We start from the raw sequence: 20,514 nt of genomic DNA, 5'->3' as shown, positions 1-20,514 counted from the left end.
TCTTGGTGATTGACATTGAGGTCCCCCAACCAAATACATTTTGTGCTTTACCACTCTCGGTGCTTCCTTCAAATAGTGCTCAACACAGTGGAGAGCTGTGGAGAGAGGGGTATGTGGTAATCAGCAGGAGATTTCCTTGCTCATGTTTAACCTGAAGCCATGAGACATCAGGGGTCCAGAACTGATGTTGACGACTACCTGAGCAACTCCCTCTTGACTGCATACCACTGTGCCTCCACCTCTGTCCTGCCAGTAAGACAGGAAGGAAGGTATGATTCTGTGAGAATGACTTTGTCAGGCTGTTGCTAGGCTAGTCTGTGAGACAGCTCTCCCAATTTTGTCATAAGCCCCAGGTGCGAGTGATGACAACTTTAGAAGGGTCATTGTCATTTTTGGTACCTCTGTCAATCTGCAACAGTTGGAGACAACTGAGTGGCTTGCTAGGTCATTTCAGAGGGCACTTATGAGTCAATCACATTGCTGTGGGTCTGGAGTCACACATGGGCCAGACCAAATAGAAATGGCCGATTTCCTTCTCCAAATACCATTAGTTACAACAATGGTTTCAGGGAATCATGACTTTTAATTCCAGATTTTAACTGAATTCAGCTTCCCCCATCTGCTGGGATGGATACTTGGGTCCCCAGAGCATTACCCTGGGTCTCTGATTACTAGTCCAGTGACAATACCACTGCACCATGGTCTCCACTGGATTAAATGGGCTTCTTAAATGGGGGGACAGAGATGTTTAGGGAGCGAATTACAGAACTTAGGGTCCAGGCAGTTGAAGCCATGGTAGCCAAGTTATTAAAATCGGGGATGCTCAAGATGCCAGAATTGGAGGAGGGCAGAGAACAAAGAACAATACAGCACAGTAACAGGCCCTTCGGCCCTCCAAGCCAGCGCCGACCATGGTACCTGCCTAAACTAAAACCGTATGCACTTCCAGTGTCCAGTCCTTTCCATTCCCACCCTATTCATATATTTGTCTAGATGCCCCTTAAATGCCGCTATTGTACCTGCTCCCCCCACCACCCCAGGCAACGCGTTCCATATATTTACCACTGTGTAAAAAACTTGCCTTGCACAACAGTTCTAAACTTTTCCCCATGCACTTTAAACCTATGTCCCCTAGTACTTGACTCTCCTACCCTAGGAAAGAACATCTGACTATCCACTCTGTCTATGCTACTCAATTTTGTAGACCTCTATCAGGTCGCCTCTTAACCTCCGTTGTTCCAGTGAGAACAGACCGAGTTTATCTAACTTCTCCTCATAGCTAATGCCATCCGTACCAGGCAACATCCTAGTAAACCACTTCTGTGCCGTCTCCACAGCATCCACATCCTTCTGGTAGTGTGGCGACCAGAACTGTACAAAATATTCCAAATGAGGCCTAACTAAGGTCCTGTACAGCTGCAACATGACTTGCCAATTTTTATATTCAATGCCCCGACCGATGAAGGCCAGCATGCCATATGCCTTCTTGACCACCTTATCCACATGCGTTGGCACTTTCAGTGATCGGTGGACATGCACGCCCAGATCTCTCTGCCTATCAGTACTCACAAGAGTTCTACAATTTATTGTGTAATTCCGAAATGCATTGGACCTTCCAAAGTACATTACCTCACACTTGTCTGGATTAAACTCCATCAGCAATTTCCCCGCACAAGACTACAACCAGTTTATATCCTGCTGTATCCTCCGACAATCCTCTTCACTATCCGCAACTCCACCAATTTTTGTGTCGCCTGCGAACTTATTAATCAGACCAGCTACATTTTCTTCCAAATCATTTATATACACCACGAAAAACAAAGGCCCCAGAACTAATTCCTGAGGAACGCCGCTAGTCACAGCCTTCCATTCAGAAAAGCACCATTCTACTGCTACCCTCTGTCTTCTGTGCCCAAGCCAGTTCTGTATCCAACGTGCCAGCTGTCCTCTGATCCCATGTGACTCCACCTTTTGTACCAGTCTACCGTGAGGTACCTTGTCAAAGGATTTACTGAAGTCCATGTACACAACTTCGACTGCCTTCCCCTCATCTATCATCTTTGTTGCTTCTTCGAAAAACTCTATCAAATTAGCGAGGCACGACCTCCCCTTCACAAAACCATGCTGTCCATCACTAATAAACATTTGTTTCCTATCTCTAAGAACTTTTTCAATAATTTCCCTACCACTGACGTAAGGCTCACCGGATATAATTTCCTGGATTATCCCTGCTACCCTTCTTAAACAAAGGAACAACATTGGCTCCTCTCCAGTCCTCTGGAACTTCACCTGTAGCCAATGAGGATACAAAGATTACTGTCAAAGCCTCAGCAATTTCCTCCCTTGCCTCCCTCGGTATTCTGGGGTAGATCCTATCAGGCCCTGGGGACTCATCTACTTTAATGCTTTTTAAGATGCCCAACACCTCCTCTTTATTAATATCAACATGACTCAGAATATCTACATACTCTACCCTATACTCCTTATCCACCATACTCCTTCTCTTTGGTGAATACGGAGGCAAGGTATTCATTTAGTATCTCTCCCATTTCCTCTGGTTCCATACATAGGTTCCCTCCTATATCCTTGAATGGACCAACCCTTTCTCTGGCTAACCTCTTGCTCTTTACATATGTATAAAACGCCTTAGGATTTTCCTTAATCCTGTTTGCCAACATCATTTCATGACCCCTTTTAGCCTTCCTAATTCCTACCTTAAGTTCATAGAACATAGAACTCTACAGCACAGTACAGGCCCTTCGGCCCACGATGTTGTGCCGAACTAGTCTGAAACTAAGATCAAATCAATCTACTCCCAATCATTCTACTGCACTCCATATGCCTATCCAATAACCGCTTGAAAGTTCCTAAAGTGTCCGACTCCACTACCATAGCTGGCAGTGCGTTCCACGCCCCAACCACTCTCTGAGTAAAGAACCTACCTCTGACATCCTTCCTATATCTTCCACCATGAACCTTATAGCTATGCCCCCTTGTAACAGCTACATCCACCCGAGGAAAAAGTCGCTGAACGTCCACTCTATCTATCCCTCTCATCATCTTTACACCTCAATTAAGTCACCTCTCATCCTCCTTCGCTCCAATGAGAAAAGCCCTAGCTTCCTCAACCTTTCCCCATAAGACCCACCCTCCAATCCAGGCAGCATCCTGGTAAATCTCCTTTGCACCCTTTCCAATGCTTCCACACCCTTCCTATAATGAGGTGACCAGAACTGCACACAATACTCCAAATGTGGTCTAACCAAGGTCTTGTACAGTTGCAGCATAACCTCACGGCTCTTAAACTCAATCCCCCTGTTAATAAATGCTAACACACCATAGGCCTTCTTCACAGCTCTATCCACTTGGGTGGCAACTTTAAGAGATCTATGGACATGAACTCCAAGATCTCTCTGCTCCTCCACATTCTTCAGAACCCTGCCGTTGAGCCTGTAATCCGCATTCAAATTTGTCCTACCAAAATGAATCACCTCACACTTATCAGGGTTAAACTCCATCTGTCACTTTTCGGCCCAGCTCTGCATCCTATCAATGTCTCTTTGCAGCCTACAACAGCCCTTCACATTATCCACTACTCCACCAATCTTGGTGTGATCAGCAAATTTACTGACCCAACCTTCAACTCCATCATCCAAGTCATTGATAAAAATCACAAATAGCAGAGGACCCAGCACTGTTCCCTGTGGTACACCGCTGGTGACTGGGCCCCAGGATGAAAATTTACCATCTACCACCGCCCTCTGTCTTCTATGTGATAGCCAGTTACTGATCCAATCAGCCAAATTTCCCTCTATGCCATGCCGCCTTATTTTGCGCATGAGCCGACCATGGGACACCTTATAAAACGCCTTACTAAAATCCATGTATACGACATCAAGTGCTCTACCTTCATCTATGTACTTAGTTGCCTCCTCAAAGAATACAATCAAACTTGTGAGGCAAAACGTACCCCTCACAAATCCGTGCTGACTATCCTGGATTAAGCTGTATCTTTCCAAATGATCATAAATCCTATCTCTCAGGACCCTTTCCAATAATTTACCTATGACCGAAGTGAGACTAACCGGCTTATAATTCCCAGGGTTATACCTATTGCTTTTCTTGAACAAGGGGACAACATTCGCCTCTCTCCAGTCTTCTGGCACTATTCCTGTAGACAGTGAGGACATAAAGATCAAAGCCAAAAACTCTGCAATCTCATCCCTCGCCTCCCAAAGAATCCTAGGATATATCCCATCATGCCCAGGGGACTTATCTATCCTCAGACTTCTCAAAATTTCTAACACATCTTCCTTCCGAATATCTACCTCCTCCAGCCTACCAGCCTGTATCGCACTATCCTCCTCAACAACATGGCCCCTCTCCTTTGTGAACACTGAAGAAAAGGATTCATTTAGGGCCTCTCCTATATCTTCAGATTCCATGCACACGTTCCCACTACTGTCCCTGACCGGCCCTAACTTCACCTTGGTCATCCTTTTATTCCTCACACAAATGTAAAAAGCCTTGGGGTTTTCCTTGATCCTACCCGCCAAGGACTTCTCATGCCCCCTCATAGCTCTCCTAAGCCCTTTCTTGAGCTCCGTCCTAGCTATCTTGTATCCCTCAAGTGCCCTAACTGAACCTTGTTTTTCATCCTTACATAAGTTCCTTCCTACTTGCTTTATATTCTTCAAGGGCTTCATCTGTCCTAAGCCCTTTAGATCTTACGAATGCTTCCTTTTTCTTTTTGACAAGGTTTATAACATCCCTTGTCATCCAGGATTCCCTATACATGCTGTCCTTATCTTTCATCCTCACAGGTACATGCCGATTCTGAATTCTAATCAACTGACATTTGAAAGCCTCCCACATGCCAGATGATTTTCCCTCAAACAGCCTCGCCCAGTCAACACTCTCCAGATCCTGCCTAATGCTGCTGTAATTAGTCTTCCCCAGTCTAACACCTTCACCCGAGGACCACTCTTGTTCTTTTCCATAAGCAGCTCAAACCTTACAGAATTATGATCACTGTTCCCGAAATGATTTCCTACAGAAACTTCGATCACCTGGCCGGGCTCATTTCCTAGCACCCGGTCTAATATGGCCCCTTCCTGAGTTGGGCTATTTACATATTGTTTCAAGAAACCGTCCTGGACGCTCCTTACAAATTCTGCTCCATCCATGCCTCTAGCAGTTAGTGTCTCCCAGTCAATATAGGGAAAGTTAAAAGCACCCACCACAACAAACCTATTGTTTATGTGTCTTTCCAAGATCTGTCTGCATATCCGCTCCTCTACCTCCCGCTGACTGTTAGGTCTGTAGTAAACACCCAACATTGTGGCAGCACCGTTCCTATTCCTGATCACTTCCCAGATTGCCTCGTTGCCTGAGCTCTGCAAGGCGTTCTCTCGCAGCACAGCTGTGACATTCTCCTTAACCAATAATGAAACTCCCTCACCCCTTTTGCACCCCCTCTGTCCTGCCTGAAGCATCTAAATCCTGGAATGTTTAAGTGCTAATCCTGTCCCTTTGGGTAATAGGGGGTTACAGAGGTAAGGAATAGAGGGGCCATGGAGGGACTTGAAAACAAGGATAAATATTACACCATGCATTATCTCTGCAAGGTAGGTTTCTTATTATTTTCTGATTGAATTAATCTTCTGCAACATTTTAGAATCATAGAGTTATGACAACATGGAAAGAGACCATTTCAGCTTGGTGAAATCCAGTCAATAGATCATGAAATGGTTCTTCATAGTTTCCAATTAGAAACTGTTTCTGGCCGCATATATGTAGGACTTGCAAAAATAAACTACCAGTCACCTTCAGCATGAACAAACTATCTAATTCAGTGTTTTTCAAACCTTTTCCCCGTGTCCCACTTTCGCCAGCTGGCCCGATCTTCGTGACTACGCCACGTTCTCTTATCTTTAGTGCAAAAGGGGAGCCTGCTTGGTCCTCATGATCTCACTCCAATCAGGTTCACAGGAGGAGGGGGCAATGCACATATCAGGTACGGACTTCAGCCAATTCCTTTGTGGGTCTTCATCTTTGTGAGAACGGAAAATCCAACGTCGCGCATGTAGGTCGGTGTGAAAGGCAATAGCAACAAAATGCTCGTTTTACTCAGCACTGTACACTCCTGGGAGATGCTACACAGAATGCTGACAGCGTCATGGGCTATTGGTGTGCTTTTAATGTGCTGTCACAGGTCAGATACAGCAGCATAGTCTTTATAGCCAGCTGAAAGTTTACGGACTCTAGGGTCTCAACCCCAAAAGGAACGTTTTACCCACATCTTTTTCAAAATCTGAAACTTCTCCTCCCATTTGCCAGTATTTCCCTTCATATAACACACATGGGCTTTGCATCCTTATTTGCATAGGTACAATTGACAAAACCGTACCTCAAGAAATCATCTTTATACTGCTTGTTCTCGAGTTGAGCAGAGCCCACAGCTAACACTTTCACAGCTCTGTCCTAAAGTGGACTCTCCAGAACAGCTCTCTCCAGCAGATTCAGATGCAGGATCCTGGCCAGTAGGTACTCTGCCTATTTGTGTCTCTGGCCAGTTTGAGTCTCTGGCTGTCTCTGTCTTTCTTGTAACAAAACTATTCATCTTCACAGCCCTCGTGCCTTGCTTGCTAGCAGCTAGAAAATGGAAGAAGCTCTTCTCTGTGATTTGTGCCAAAAGCATGTACGTGCAAGGCACGTGACTTGCTCACTGTTGCCGCTTATGGTCGGATATTGCACACAGCCTCATTTTATTTGCATTTACTAGCGGCAGCGGCTGCCATTCTCAGTAAAAATTGTGTTGGCGGCCGTTGGGTGTTTCTCCCGCGATCGGGACCAGGAATGCCATGACTGATCACTTTCGACCATCCCCACACCCCTCCGCGTCCGCACTTGAAAAATTATCTAATTTACAACAATTATATGAGAAGCTTAACTGTATTAAGTCAGCTTAATAAATAACCAGAGGGAGGGGGACAGGGGAGCACGGTGGAACAAGGGAGCAGTCGTAGGTTTGTAAGGAACTTGTTAAATCCTAGTGTGTTGTGTGTTTCTTGTTTAATGCTGTCCTGCTGGTTGGTTTTAAAATCACAGACTTGTGGTTTTGAACCTAATTCCCCTGCAAACAGACTGATCTGGCAGATCCCTTGGACTCAGTATGGTCTGTGGCATAGCCCGTGGTGTCAGTTGATGGACTTGGCAACCAGCCAACCAGCTCATTTGAAATCCAGGCCTTGGACCAATTCTTGCTTGGGATTTGGTGGAGCTTTCCAGAAACTTCTGGATCAGGAGAAGCAAGCCCCATTTTGTCAATTCTGAGAAAGATCGAGACATGAAACAGCTTTAAGGCACACTCTCTCAGCTCTCTCTCTCTGTCAGGCAATTTAAAAGGCTCCCCGATAGACCTGAGGACGGCACACTTTTTAAAAGACAGCATGCAGTAAGTAGCCAGACCTGTGAAGGGAACTATTGGTTTGAAAGACTTCTAACAGCCTCCCCCACCAGTTCTGCAAGTTTAATCCTCTTGTGAGATTGGTTGGGTAAAGCCCAATCTGAGAATTCTTGTCACAATACTGGTTTAGCGGGGCTGGTTTAGCACAGGGCTAAGTCGCTGGCTTTGAAAGCAGACCAAGGCAGGCCAGCTGCACGGTTCAATTCCCGTACCAGCCTCCCCGAACAGGCGCCGGAATGTGGCGACTAGGGGCTTTTCACAGTAACTTCATTTGAAGCCTACTTGTGACAATAAGCCGTTTTTATTCATTTCATTTCAATACAGCCAGATCTGCTTCATGGAGATCAGTAAAGCAGCTGAATGGCAGAATGGACGCAAAATCTGCTCCAAAGTCTTCAGGTAGAAAACTCCAGCAATGCCTCAAGGAGACTGAGTGTCCATCTGGTTGTTGGCATAGTAGAATTGCACAGACCTGAATCTCCTGTGTGAAGGCAATTCCCCAGATGAAGACCTACAGTCTGGGAGTTCTAATGGATGGTAATCAAGATTCAAACCCACCAATGGTTTGCAACACCTTGCGTGCTGAAAAGATCGCCACCTGCAAAGACCTCAACCCCAGCAGTGAAGTTCCTCAAATCTCTCAGACCTCTTAATCCCTGTTTTTTTTTAAGCCTTTCACAGCCCCTTCACAGTGTGTCTGGGTGGAGGCTGGTACTGAATTATTCCATTATATGTTCATCTTTTACTCTTGTTATAAATAAAGTTTGATAATGTGAATGTTTTACTTATAAATCTGGGGCTGGATTCTTTGAGCCTCCGCGGGGGCGGAGAATGGCAGTTTACCTGGAAATCGTGACCGGCGCGCGCGAACTATGCAGCGCGGGTAGGGGGCCATTGACAAGAGCCCCCCCCCCCCTCGATTCTCCGCGCAAAACTGGCCGAGTTCACGATGGCTGCCCTGGATTTTGGGGGCGGGGGGGGGGGGGAGAAGAGAGAGAGAGAGACCGCCAGGGGGACGATCGGGCGTCACAGACCCACGGGCGCGTGCGATTTCGGACGGGGCCTACATGCCGCTCTGCGGTCCGAGTCCTCCGTGTCCCACGAGGCGGCCGCTGTGCGCATGCGTGGACTCCTAACCGGAAGTGCAGGGCCCCGTATCCGCAGCCAGAGCTGCGAGGAGCACTCCTGGGCCCTGCCAGCCCCCTGCAGGTAGGAGAATCACTCAGGACTTTCTTAAGGAAAGTCTAGAGTGAAAGCATATCTTGGGAGTGTACAGTTGGTATCGGACTATCGGGAGTGTGGAAGATCTGGGCCCTTTTCCGTTACGGGGCCTGCAGTGCTTTTGGGATCATATTTCATGATTTTATTCATCTTCTGCAAAAGTCATAAATCAGCAGCCTTTGTTGAGATATCTCCTCATTATTCAATTAAAGTCAGTTCATGGTGTAAAAGTGCAACTGGGAAATAAATGCTGTTTAATTTCTAAAAGCAAAATTTAAGATTAGGGCAGATGGTATGAAAGAGATTGGCATTGTCAAATCTCAATATGTAGGATGTCCTACGTGTTCTCAATTTGCTTTGGAGATACGTGAACAAATGGACTGAGATGGGTCTTGAAAGTATACCTACAGAGGTATAGTGCACCTCAAATCATGGCAGATTGCCATGATCTTACAGAATGAGCAAGATCGAGGGGCCAAATAGCCTACTTCTGCTCATATTTCATATGCTCGTAGCATGGCCTGTTTAAATTCTTGAAACACCTATAATTAAAAATTGATGTTGCATGCATCCACATAATCATAATAACTTCCGATTACAAATTCCAATGTCCACATTTATAATGGAAATTGTTGTAAAATTGCCACGCTGTAAACACACCCTCCTGGCAGTGGAGGTGCGGTGGAGGCACGTTTACCGACCAAGAGCATGCAATTACAGTGTGGCAGGTTTACTGATGTAGTTCTTGTCATAATTATGGACTTAGGAAATTTTAAATTGGAATGTAAAAATAAAGCCTGAATTCCAAGAGGCACTGTTGCAGTAGTATTGTCACTGGACTAGCAACCCTGAGAGAGACCCAGTAATGCTCTGGGGCTTTACTGGGTCTCTGGATTGCTAGTCCACGGCAGGTGCTGAAATTTGAATTCAATAAACCCCTGGAATTAAACCACTGTCGTAAAATCCCATCTGGTTCACAAATGCCTTCCTTACCTGGTCTGGTCTGCATTTGACTCCAGATCCACACCAATGCGGCAGGCTCAAAATTCCCTCAGGGATGGGAAATAAATGCTGGCCCAGCCCATGAATGAAGTTTTAAAAAATACCTTAAAATGGGAACTGAATTACGCGATGAAACTACAGGGCATGTCAAATGAGGCATATTCACCATTTAAGAGCTCCTGCAATTGTCATGGGGTTTTAGAAAGGTTTTCTTACAAAGAAAAATTAAAACCAGACAAATAATACATAATATGCAGCAGTTGCTGGACTAGTAATCCAGAGATCCAGGGTACCTGGGTACTCCTGGGGACCTGGGATTGAATCTTATCATGTGTCATGAAAGTATTGTCGATTTTTGTAAAGACCCATCTGGTTCACTAATTGCCTTTAGGGAAGGAAGGGGGTGGCTCAGTGGTTAGCACTGCTGCCTCCCAGTGCCAGGACCCGGGTTCAATTCTGACCTCGGGTGACTGTCTATGTGGAGTTTGCAAATTCTCCCTGCATGGGTTTCGTCCGGATGCTCCAGTTTCCTCTCACAGTCCAAAGATAGTCGGGAAGTATGGCAGCACAGTGGTTAGCACTGTGGCTTCACAGCACCAGGGTCCCAGGTTCGAGTCCCGGCTGGGTCACTGTCTGTGCGAAGTCTGCACGTTTTCCCTGTGTCTGCGTGGGTTTCCTCCGGGTGCTCCGGTTTCCTCCCACAAGTCCCGAAAGACGCGCTGTTAGATGAATTGGACAGTCTGAATTCTCCCTCTGTGTACCCGAACAGGAGCAGAATGTGGCGACTCGCGGCTTTTCACAGTAACTTCACTACAATGTAAGCCTACTTGTGACAATAAAGATTATTAATTAAAAATATGCAGGTTAGGTAAGGTTACGGGGATGGGGCGAGGGAGTGGGCCTAGGTAGCATGCTCTTTCGGAGGGTCAGTTTAAACTCGATGGGCCGAATTGCCTTCTTCTGCACTGCATGGATCCTATGGAAATCTGCAGTCCTTTCTTGGTCTTGCCTAATCTGACTCCAAGTCCACAGCAATGTTGTGGACTTTTAACTGCCCTTCGAAAACCACCCAGTTGCGTCAATCTGCTCAAGGGCAATTAGGGATGGGCAACAAACACTGGCCTGGTCAGCGATACCCACATCCCATGAATGAATAAAAAAAAGCCCATCAAAACGCAATCAGCAAACAGTGCTCCACACTTTCCAACTTTCGTACCATTCCAAACGTAAAACACCTAGAAAAGTAGGCTTCCTGAACAACAGTCACAACATTTCATTCTTAACAAAACCTGCTGAGGATTCACCAGCTCTCAAATGGGCATCCATGAGTTTTATGGGCCACCAGCTGAAGATTCCATCATAATCTCAAACTAATTCCTGGCATATTCACTGGTTAAGTGAGCAGTGTTAGGGACCATGCCAGGAGCAGCACCAGGCACAGCCACAAATTAGGTGATCTGGTGGAGCCACAACACAGCACTACGCTCAAGCTAAATTGCAGAAGCAGCGTGTCACAGGTAGAGCGAACCAATCACACATCCAACAGTTCAGATTAAAGTTCTGCAGTCTCCTTGATCAACATGGTGTGTTTCATTGCAACAATGAGAGTAGCCCACAAGGGGACGTGGGCACACCCACGTACAACTAAAATGTAGAAACGTGGAAGGCAGTTAAAGGTCGACTGTAAACATTGTTTGATTCAAAAGAACAATTTTCTAATTAAATAAAACTCATTAATTCGCAAATTACGAGCACAAAGACCACAATCATACCATGCTTGGCCTCAATTTCCTCTGCAGTAAGCTGGGGTTTCTTCTCCTCGGGAGGCACGGAAGAAGCCATTTCTTTGGTTGAATCAGTATTGGAGGTTTCTTGTGCATCCCGCTCCTCATCACTATCATCGTCAAGTTTTACTCGTTTTTTCTCAAGAGGGAGCATGTCATTTTCTTTTGCTTTAATTGCAAAACTTATCGGTGCAAAAGATGCTATGCGGAAAATAATGGGAATATAATTTATAACATTTCCACGGCCACATCTTTAAAATCTATAAAAGTGACTAATTGAACAATGGTGAAAACTTTTATGTTTCAAAATGTAATATATATTATTCTTAATTATCCAGGGCATTCAGCTCCTTCGCAAATCTAATGAACAGCTTTCCTTTGGTGCCCAGAATATTCAGTATATCAAACTGTACAACGTCTTTGTAAATAGCTTCCAAAGTCAAATATATCGGCACCATTTTGCAAAGGAATAATGAAGATATATTGCCCAGAGGACACCAAAGCTTAAACTCGCTTGACTACCTCAACTCCAATTTCTTTACTCTGCATAAAATGTACTCAGTATTTTCCAAGTGCAGCAAGTTAAAACTGAATTGAAATAGAGCGACGCGGAAAATGTCTGTTGCGTGCAGCACATCCATCGGCATTAGAATAAAGAGGCAGGACAAAGAAACCACTTCAGTATTAACATTGCCTCTCTTTTCACATGCTGACAGATCTGTTCATATACATCTTCGCGGTTAGACTTAAAATTCCATCTCTTGCATTTTCTTGAAATCTCAACAAAAGAAAAGATCTTTGAGAGAAATGCTGGCACAGTCCGATTATTACCTTTTATTAGTTTTCCGTCATTAATGGGCTTATCAGTAGAACTGGTGCAGTCTGTTTGGGTAATCATAGCATTTGCTGCACTTGTACTGGTCGCTTCCTGCTGTACTTCAAACTGTAAGACATCTGTAGTGCTGCTTTCAGAACACACAAGTGTACTTGATGCAGCAGTCTCCTAGAAAAGAGGATAAATTAGCATTAAATGGCATTCCAATTTTAAAACACTAAAAATCTGGATCTACACAAAATGTTTCAGAGGGCTTAGGCCAGTAAGACAGCAACCAATGAGGGTGGTCCGCAACTATCTGGTACATTAATTAAAAACTTTGAACTGCAATGGTTCTGCATCTCATGACCCCTCACAGCAAAAGATGCATCTGACACATTCGGGCATCACAGTTCAATTCTTTCCAAAAGGACAGCGGAGAACGGAATTGAATGACGCACTACAACAAAGAAATGTACAGCACAGGAACAGGCCCCTCGGCCCTCCAAGCCCGTGCCGACCATGCTGCCCGACTAAACTACACTCTTCTACACTTACTGGGGCCATATCCCTCTATTCCCATCCTATTCATGTATTTGTCAAGATGCCCCTTAAATGTCACTATCGTCCCTGCTTCCACCACCTCCTCCGACAGCGAGTTCCAGGCACCCACTACCCTCTGCGTAAAAAACTTGCCTCGTACATATACTCTAAACCTTGCCCCTCGCACCTTAAACCTATGCCCCCTAGTAATTGACCCCTCTACCCCAGGAAAAAGCCTCTGACTATCCACTCTGTCTATGCCCCTCATAATTTTGTAGACCTCTATCAGGTCGCCCCTCAACCTCCTTCGTTCCAGTGAGAACAAACCGAGTTTATTCAACCGCTCCTCATAGCTAATGCTCTCCATGCCAGGCAACATTCTGGTAAATCTCTTCTGCACCCTCTCTAAAGCCTCCACATCGTTCTGGTAGTGTGGCGACCAGAATTGAACCCTATACTCCAAGTGTGGCCTAACTAAGGTTCTATACAGCTGCAACATGACTTGCCAATTCTTATACTCAATGCCCCGGCCAATGAAGGCAAGCATGCCGTATGCCTTCTTGACTACCTTCTCCACCTGTGTTGCCCTTTTCAATGACCTGTGGACCTGTACTCCTAGATCTCTTTGACTTTCAATACTCTTGAGGGTTCTACCATTCACTGTATATTCCCTACCTGCATTAGACCTTCCAAAATGCATTACCTCACATTTGTCCAGATTAAACTCCATCTCCATCTCTCCGCCCAAGTCTCCAAACAATCTAAATCCTGCTGTATCCTCTGACAGTCCTCATCGCTATCCGCAATTCCACCAACCTTTGTGTCGTCTGCAAACTTACTAATCAGACCAGTTACATTTTCCTCCAAATCATTTATATATACTACAAACAGCAAAGGTCCCAGCACTGATCCCTGTGGAACACCACTGGTCACAGCCCTCCAATTAGAAAAGCATCCTTCCGTTGCTACTCTCTGCCTTCTATGACCTAGCCAGTTCTGTATCCACCTTGCCAGCTCACCGCTGATCCCGTGTGACTTCACCTTTTGTACTAGTCTACCATGAGGGACCTTATCAAAGGCCTTACTGAAGTCCATATAGACAACATCCACTGCCCTACCTGCATCAATCATCTCAGTGACCTCCTCGAAAAACTCTATCAAGTTAGTGAGACACGACCTCCCCTTCACAAAACCATGCTGCCTCTCACTAACACGTCCATTTGCTTCCAAATGGGAGTAGATCCTGTCTCGAAGAATTCTCTCCAGTAATATCCCTACCACTGAAGTAAGGCTCACCGGCCTGTAGTTCCCTGGATTATCCTTGCTACCCTTCTTAAACAGAGGAACAACATTGGCTATTCTCCAGTCCTCCGGGACATCACCTGAAGACAGTGAGGATCCAAAGATTTCTGTCAAGGCCTCAGCAATTTCCTCTCCAGCCTCCTTCAGTATTCTGGGGTAGATCCCATCAGGCCCTGGGGACTTATCTACCGTAATATTTTTTAAGACACCCAACACCTCGTCTTTTTGGATCTCAATGTGACCCAGGCTGTCTACACACCCTTCTCCAGACTCAACATCTACCAATTTCTTCTCTTTGGTGAATACTGATGCAAAGTATTCATTTAGTACCTCGCCCATTTCCTCTGGCTCCACACATAGATTCTCTTGCCTATCCTTCAGTGGGCCAACCCTTTCCCTGGCTACCCTCTTGCTTTTTATGTACGTGTAAAAAGCCTTGGGAGTTTCCTTAACCCTATTTGCCAATGACTTTTCGTGACCCCTTCTAGCCCTCCTGACTCCTTGCTCAAGTTCCTTCCTACTTTCCTTATATTCCACACAGGCTTCGTCTGTTCCCAGCCTTTTAGCCCTGACAAATGCCTCCTTTTTCTTTTTCACGAGGCCTACAATATCTCTCTTTATCCAAGGTTCCCGAAAATTGCCCTATTTATCCTTCTTCCCGACAGGAACATGCCGGTCCTGAATTCCTTTCAACTGACACTTGAAAGCCTCCCACATGTCAGATGTTGATTTGTCCTCAAACATCCGCCCCCAATCTATGTTCTTCAGTTCCCGCCTAATATTGTTATAATTAGCCTTCCCCCAATTTAGCACATTCATCCTAGGACCACTCTTATCCTTGTCCACCAGCACTTTAAAATTTACTGAATTGTGGTCACTGTTCCTGAAATGCTCCCCTACTGAAACATCTACCACCTGGCCGGGCTCATTCCTCAATACCAGGTCCAGTACCGCCCCTTCCCTAGTTGGACTGTCCACATATTGTTTTAAGAAGCTCTCCTGGATGCTCCTTACAAACTCCGCCCCATCTAAGCCCCTGGCACTAAGTGAGTCCCAGTCAATATTGGGGAAGTTGAAGTCTCCCATCACCACAACCCTGTTGTTTTCACTCTTTTCCAAAGTATTTTCCACTAGTATTCAAAATGCAGCCCATGAGTTATGGTAAAAGGAAAGTCCGTCTATCAGTACTTGTATTTCTTACCTGCTAGCTTGCCCTGCGCAAAAGCTTTGAAAAATGTGTGATTCGGTTATAAATCAGAAAGACGGCGAAAGATTTTTTTTGTAATTCTGGTTGGTGTTGTTGACAGGACCAGCATTCATTTCCCATTTCTAAATGGCTTTGAACTGAGTGGCTTGCTTGGCCATTTCAGAAGCTCAGACGGCAGTTAAGAGTCAACCAAATTGTTGTGGATCTGAATTCACATCTAAGCCAGATTTCCTTCCCTGAAGGAAACAATAACCAGGGGGCATAGATTTATGGTAAAGGGCATGAGAATGGGAGGAGATTTGAGGAAAAGCTTTTTCACCCAGAGGGTGGTGGGAGTCTGGAACTCACTGCCTGAGGCAGGAACCCTCACAACATTTAAGAATGATGTGGAGATGCCGCCGTTGGACTGGGGTGGGCACAGTAAGACGTCTTACAATACCAGGTTAAAGTCCAACGGGTTTGTTTTGAATCACTAGCTTTCGGAACACAGCTCCTTCCTCAGGTGAGCTGCGCTCCAAAAGCTAGTGATTCAAAACAAACCTGTTGGGACTTTAACCTAGTGTTGTAAGACTTCTTCCTGTAACATTTAAGAAGCATTCAGATGAGCATTTGAAACGCCACATCATGCAAGATTACAGACCATGTGCTGGACAATGGGATTAGAATTGATAGAAGCTAGGTGGCCAGCACAGATAAGATGGGCAGTAAAACCCTTATGACACTATGAACGTAAAGTGGATAGTAAACCATTACTGAGGCCAGCAATTCCAGATTTTGTTAACTAATCCATCAGATGCCAAGATGGGATTGGAACCCATGTTCAAGCATTAGCCTGAGCCTCTGGATTACTAACCCACTGACATATCCATTATGCCACCATCTCCCCAGTGAATACGATGAACATATAGCAACTTGTATTTTAAGCCTATAGTATAGCCTTCATTAAGGTTCTGGGATACTACCATTCTCCCACAGAACGTTAATAGCACAGGCACCACTGATATAAGGAACTAAAGAATAGAAAGAAACATGATAGTTAGGCTCCAACTGGAAAACACTGTTCATTCTGGGAACATATAGGAAGTGAATCAAGACCTCAAAAAGAATGAAGAGGGCGATATATTAGATTGGTATGAGGAAAGTAGAGATTGGATAAACTTTAGAATAGGGAAGGGTAAGATGGAAGAGTCGATGGGGAGAAACTGTTTCTGCTCGTAAAAGGATCAAGAACAAATGGACACATTAAAAGTGATTTACGAAAGAAGCAAATGTGATGGGAGAGAAAACATTTTCTCACAGCAAGTGGTTCTGATCTGGAATGCACTCCCTGGAGGTTGGTAGAGGCAGGTTGAATCGAGGCATTCGATGGGGCATTAGATGATTACCTGAATAGAAACAATGTGCAGAGGTGCAGGGAAAGGCAGGGAGACTGGCTCTAAGTCATGATGCACATTTGGAGAGCCTGTGCAGACATGATGGGCCGAATGGCCTCCTTCTGCGCTGTAATGATTCTGTGAAGAGGAGGTTATGGGATACAGGTGCATGGTTCTGAGAGAGCAAACGAACAGAAACTGTTTCCACTGGAAGGAGAGTTGGTAATAAAAGAAATATAAACTAATCATCAAAGAACCAGAGGCGAAGTGAGAATTTGTTGGAACAAAGCAACTTTTGTTACGATCTGCAATACACTGCCTGCAAGGGTGATGGAAGCAAATTCACTAATAACTTTCAAAAGGGAGTTGGATGTATACTCAAAAGAGGAACAAAATGCTGGGATTTTGGGAAAAGAGACTAAATGGTAAAGGTAAAGTCACCATACCAGGTGACCATAGTTGTTCTCTACTTTGAGAGGGAGAGGTGACTGGTAGTGATTTAACCGGAGGGTCACCACGCCTCAGGCGAGGGACAAGATTGAGAAGGCGGGGCTTCATGAGTAATCAAAGTTATTTTGAAGAGTCAGGACATATTAAATGCACCAAATAGCTTCTTTCTGTGCTTTATTTGAAGAATAAGGAATCCCAGCATTAGAAGTGCTCTCGCAAATAAAAAACTTTTTGCCTAGATTTTCAAAATGCCCTTTATTCGCTCTGTACAGAAAGCAAAACCTCGACTAGTTAATGCCCAAAGAGCATTCATTTAATTTAGGTTATCCAAAAAAATCAAGACATGAAGTTAGGGCTTCTTTATCCAAGTATCAAATCTACATGCTCCAGAGTTAAGCAGCTCAGCAATACTCATTGGGCTCATAAAAAGAGCAAGTTAATGAGAGGAAGTCAGACACATACAGAAACGCTGTGTTCCTGACAATCTAGCATGGATCACATACTTGTCTAATGCAGAACAGCAAAGCAGACATGAAAATAGAGTGGAGAGAACTATAATGATACCCTTAAAGCCTAGACTACATGTGGTGCCAAGCATTGTGCCAAAATTTACTTCAAGTTGGTGATTTAACCACCTGCTCTCGATCTACCCCAGCTCTGAGGGTTTCAGTGCAACACCAGTAATTGGGTTTCCTATTAAAACTAAATGTTACTTGAACCTGATGGGACGCTGACCTTTTTGGGAAGATTAAACACATTGGTGTTCACCTAAATAGACCACGACTTCAAAGCCTCACGCATAAGACTCCAGGAATCACATTACACAAATCAATAGGATGGTGTTTCTTTGCCCACAGCATGGTCAGGAAGCCCTTCAAGAAACTGGAATAACCCAAGCACTGCAGCAATTGCATGACGCCGAGCAAAATGAAGTATTGGACACGTTGTTTGATTTAAATTTACTTCAAATCAGAGTGCTGGCAACAATTTAGAATTTATTGGTGGAGAAAGCCTGAAAACAAAAACACCCTTCAAAGTACTTTAAACAAATTACAAGGTTCACAATGGCATATCGATAAAAACTAAAGCAGACAATAGAAAAAGAATTCTCATGCCATTCGGCCCATCGAGTCTGCACCGGCCCTCTGAAAGAGCGCCCCACCTAGGCCCACACCCCTGCCCTATCCCCGTATCCCCACTAACCTGTACATCTCTGGATACTAAGGGGTAATTTTATCACGGCCAATCCACCTCACTTGCGCATTTTTGGACTTGACTAAGTTTTCCCTCAGAGGAGAACAACATTAGAACTAATTACAGGAGAAACACATGAGAGCTAGGAGCAAATAATATCCTTTGATTGTGATCCACTTGGATCGCTCATAATGGGTAAGGAAGGATTTGGATAGTTATGGCGCAAGGAAGAGTAAATTGTCAGGTGTAAAGGTATCAATAAGGCATCATAGTCATTTGCTTTCAACAGGTTCAGGAATACGGTTTTAAGCCACACACTTCTTCATGAATATAGCCCAGTCTCAACACCTGCAATGCTGGTAAAGCATTCTAATGATGCAATCCACTGCTCAGCAGGCACAGAAAGAGGAGAACCAACTTCACTTTCATTATAAATTGTCTAGGTATGCAAGTGATTCCTAAAAATAGTTCGCATTCTAAGCATTGTCTTGCATCTTTGAATTTTGTCTATATATATGTTTCTGGAACATACCTCTTCATTCACCTGAGGAAGGAGCAGTGCTCCGAAAGCTAGTGTTTGAAACAAACTTGTTGATTTTTAACCTGGTGTTGTGAGACTTCTTACTGTCCTAAACATAGGACAGAGATATCAGCACTTCAGTGTTAGAGCTGTTTCTAGCAGCATAATTTGTGCTCAGTTGCTTGTTGTAGGAGCAAACAAAAAATGATCAATGCCCTGACAAATTTATATATAATATTCAAGTGGTGTGTCTAATGAAAAACCTATCCACTAACTTTCCCACAAAGCCGTTCCAAAGTATTTTCTCCCATCAATGTTTAATGAGAACAGCTCCATTTCCCAGGGAAAACCTAACCATGCATAAAACGTTTAGCCAAACAAAAATAGTAATTTAGTTAATAACTTTGCAGAACTCTTGCTCCTTGGTATTAGATAATGAAATCTTTGCATTTTAAACAGCGGCGCCTCACCATGTGCCATTTTATCAATTCTTTCATTGGTGATCATCTTAAATGGACATCAGCAGTGAAACAGTGGAGCTTTTTCCTACAGGAGTTCAGTTGGGAAATTCTTCCGAGGCAGGAATGTATAAGAATGACTACATTTGAGATAAAGTCTCTGTCTGACATTCAGCTCAAGAATTGGTGACATACATTTTCACAGAATGATTAATCAGCTACCCTCAAATGAATGGACATCTTTTTTCTTTAATAGCACTCTATTTGGTCCCTTAGTACCAAACAGCTCACCACTTTGTCCTTGTACAGCATTTGAAAAAGGGAACCAAAGATAAAGTCTGAGCGGAATAACAAGTCTGACCAGAATAACAAGGAAAAAGTTATTTTGACAAAATAATTGAAAGGGATTCCTAAATATGATATAATTTAGAAGCATAAATGTCATTTATAAATTAGTGCCATTCTTGTATGGGTACAACTGCTATACAAGTTTAGAGCTTATTTTATTTTGTGATAATATAATCACAATCACCCCAGATCAAGTGAAGCCATATTAGAATTCTTCACTAACAAATACATCAACACTAAGTGGCAAGAAGTATTTTTCCCCACCTCTGTAACAGCCCCTATATTGCTGAACCCCATGTTCATGTTAGTGTCACGCCCTCACCCTGCCCCAGTCAACTATTCCAAATTGACCAGAATCCCATTGTTCACCTTCTACAAACATCAACATATCCAAACTCTGCTGCCACTCTAAGTCCCACTTACCTTTCACAGCTGTGACCTTGGACTACATTGGCTCCTGGCTTTCCAATACCTCGATTCTGAATTCTGATCGGTGTTGAAATTCCTTTAAGGCTTTGCCGCATCCCACTTCATATACCTCCTCCAGCCCTACAAACTCCCCCAAAGGCACTCTACTCCTCTAACTTTGGCCTTTTGTGTATCTCTCTTTCTTTACCACAGTAAGAAGTCTGACAACACCAGGTTAAAGTCCAACAGGTTTGTTTCGATGTCACTAGCTTTTGGAGCGCTGCTCCTTCCTCAGGTGAATGAAGAGGTATGTTCCAGAAACATATATATATAGACAGATTCAAAGATGCCAGACAATGCTTGGAATACGAGCATTAGCAGGTGATTAAATCTTTACAGATCCAGAGATGGGGTAACCCCAG

The 20,514-nt window shown here is 44.3% G+C and overlaps 1 protein-coding gene across 5 annotated transcripts in view; it reads right to left on the bottom strand.

Annotated features, from left to right (window-relative positions):
- sfswap (splicing factor SWAP) overlaps positions 1–20,514 on the bottom strand; it is a 155,631-nt gene that overhangs the window by 85,799 nt on the left and 49,318 nt on the right. For all 5 annotated transcript variants that reach the window (XR_011949477.1, XM_072518075.1, XM_072518159.1 and 2 more), the window contains exons 11-12: positions 12,307–12,478; positions 11,464–11,676 (exon numbers count right to left, since the gene is read on the bottom strand). Coding sequence is in view for 4 of the 5 variants with exons in the window: in XM_072518075.1 (XP_072374176.1) it covers positions 11,464–11,676; positions 12,307–12,478 (385 nt within the window). In the remaining variant the exon portion in view is untranslated. The remainder of the gene's footprint in view (positions 1–11,463; positions 11,677–12,306; positions 12,479–20,514) is intronic.

The sequence above is a fragment of the Scyliorhinus torazame genome, chromosome 1 (genome assembly GCF_047496885.1).
Source record: "Scyliorhinus torazame isolate Kashiwa2021f chromosome 1, sScyTor2.1, whole genome shotgun sequence".
Taxonomy (NCBI): domain Eukaryota; kingdom Metazoa; phylum Chordata; class Chondrichthyes; order Carcharhiniformes; family Scyliorhinidae; genus Scyliorhinus; species Scyliorhinus torazame.
Note: the sequence above shows the minus strand (reverse complement) of the source record. Positions and strands in the feature narration are given on the sequence as shown.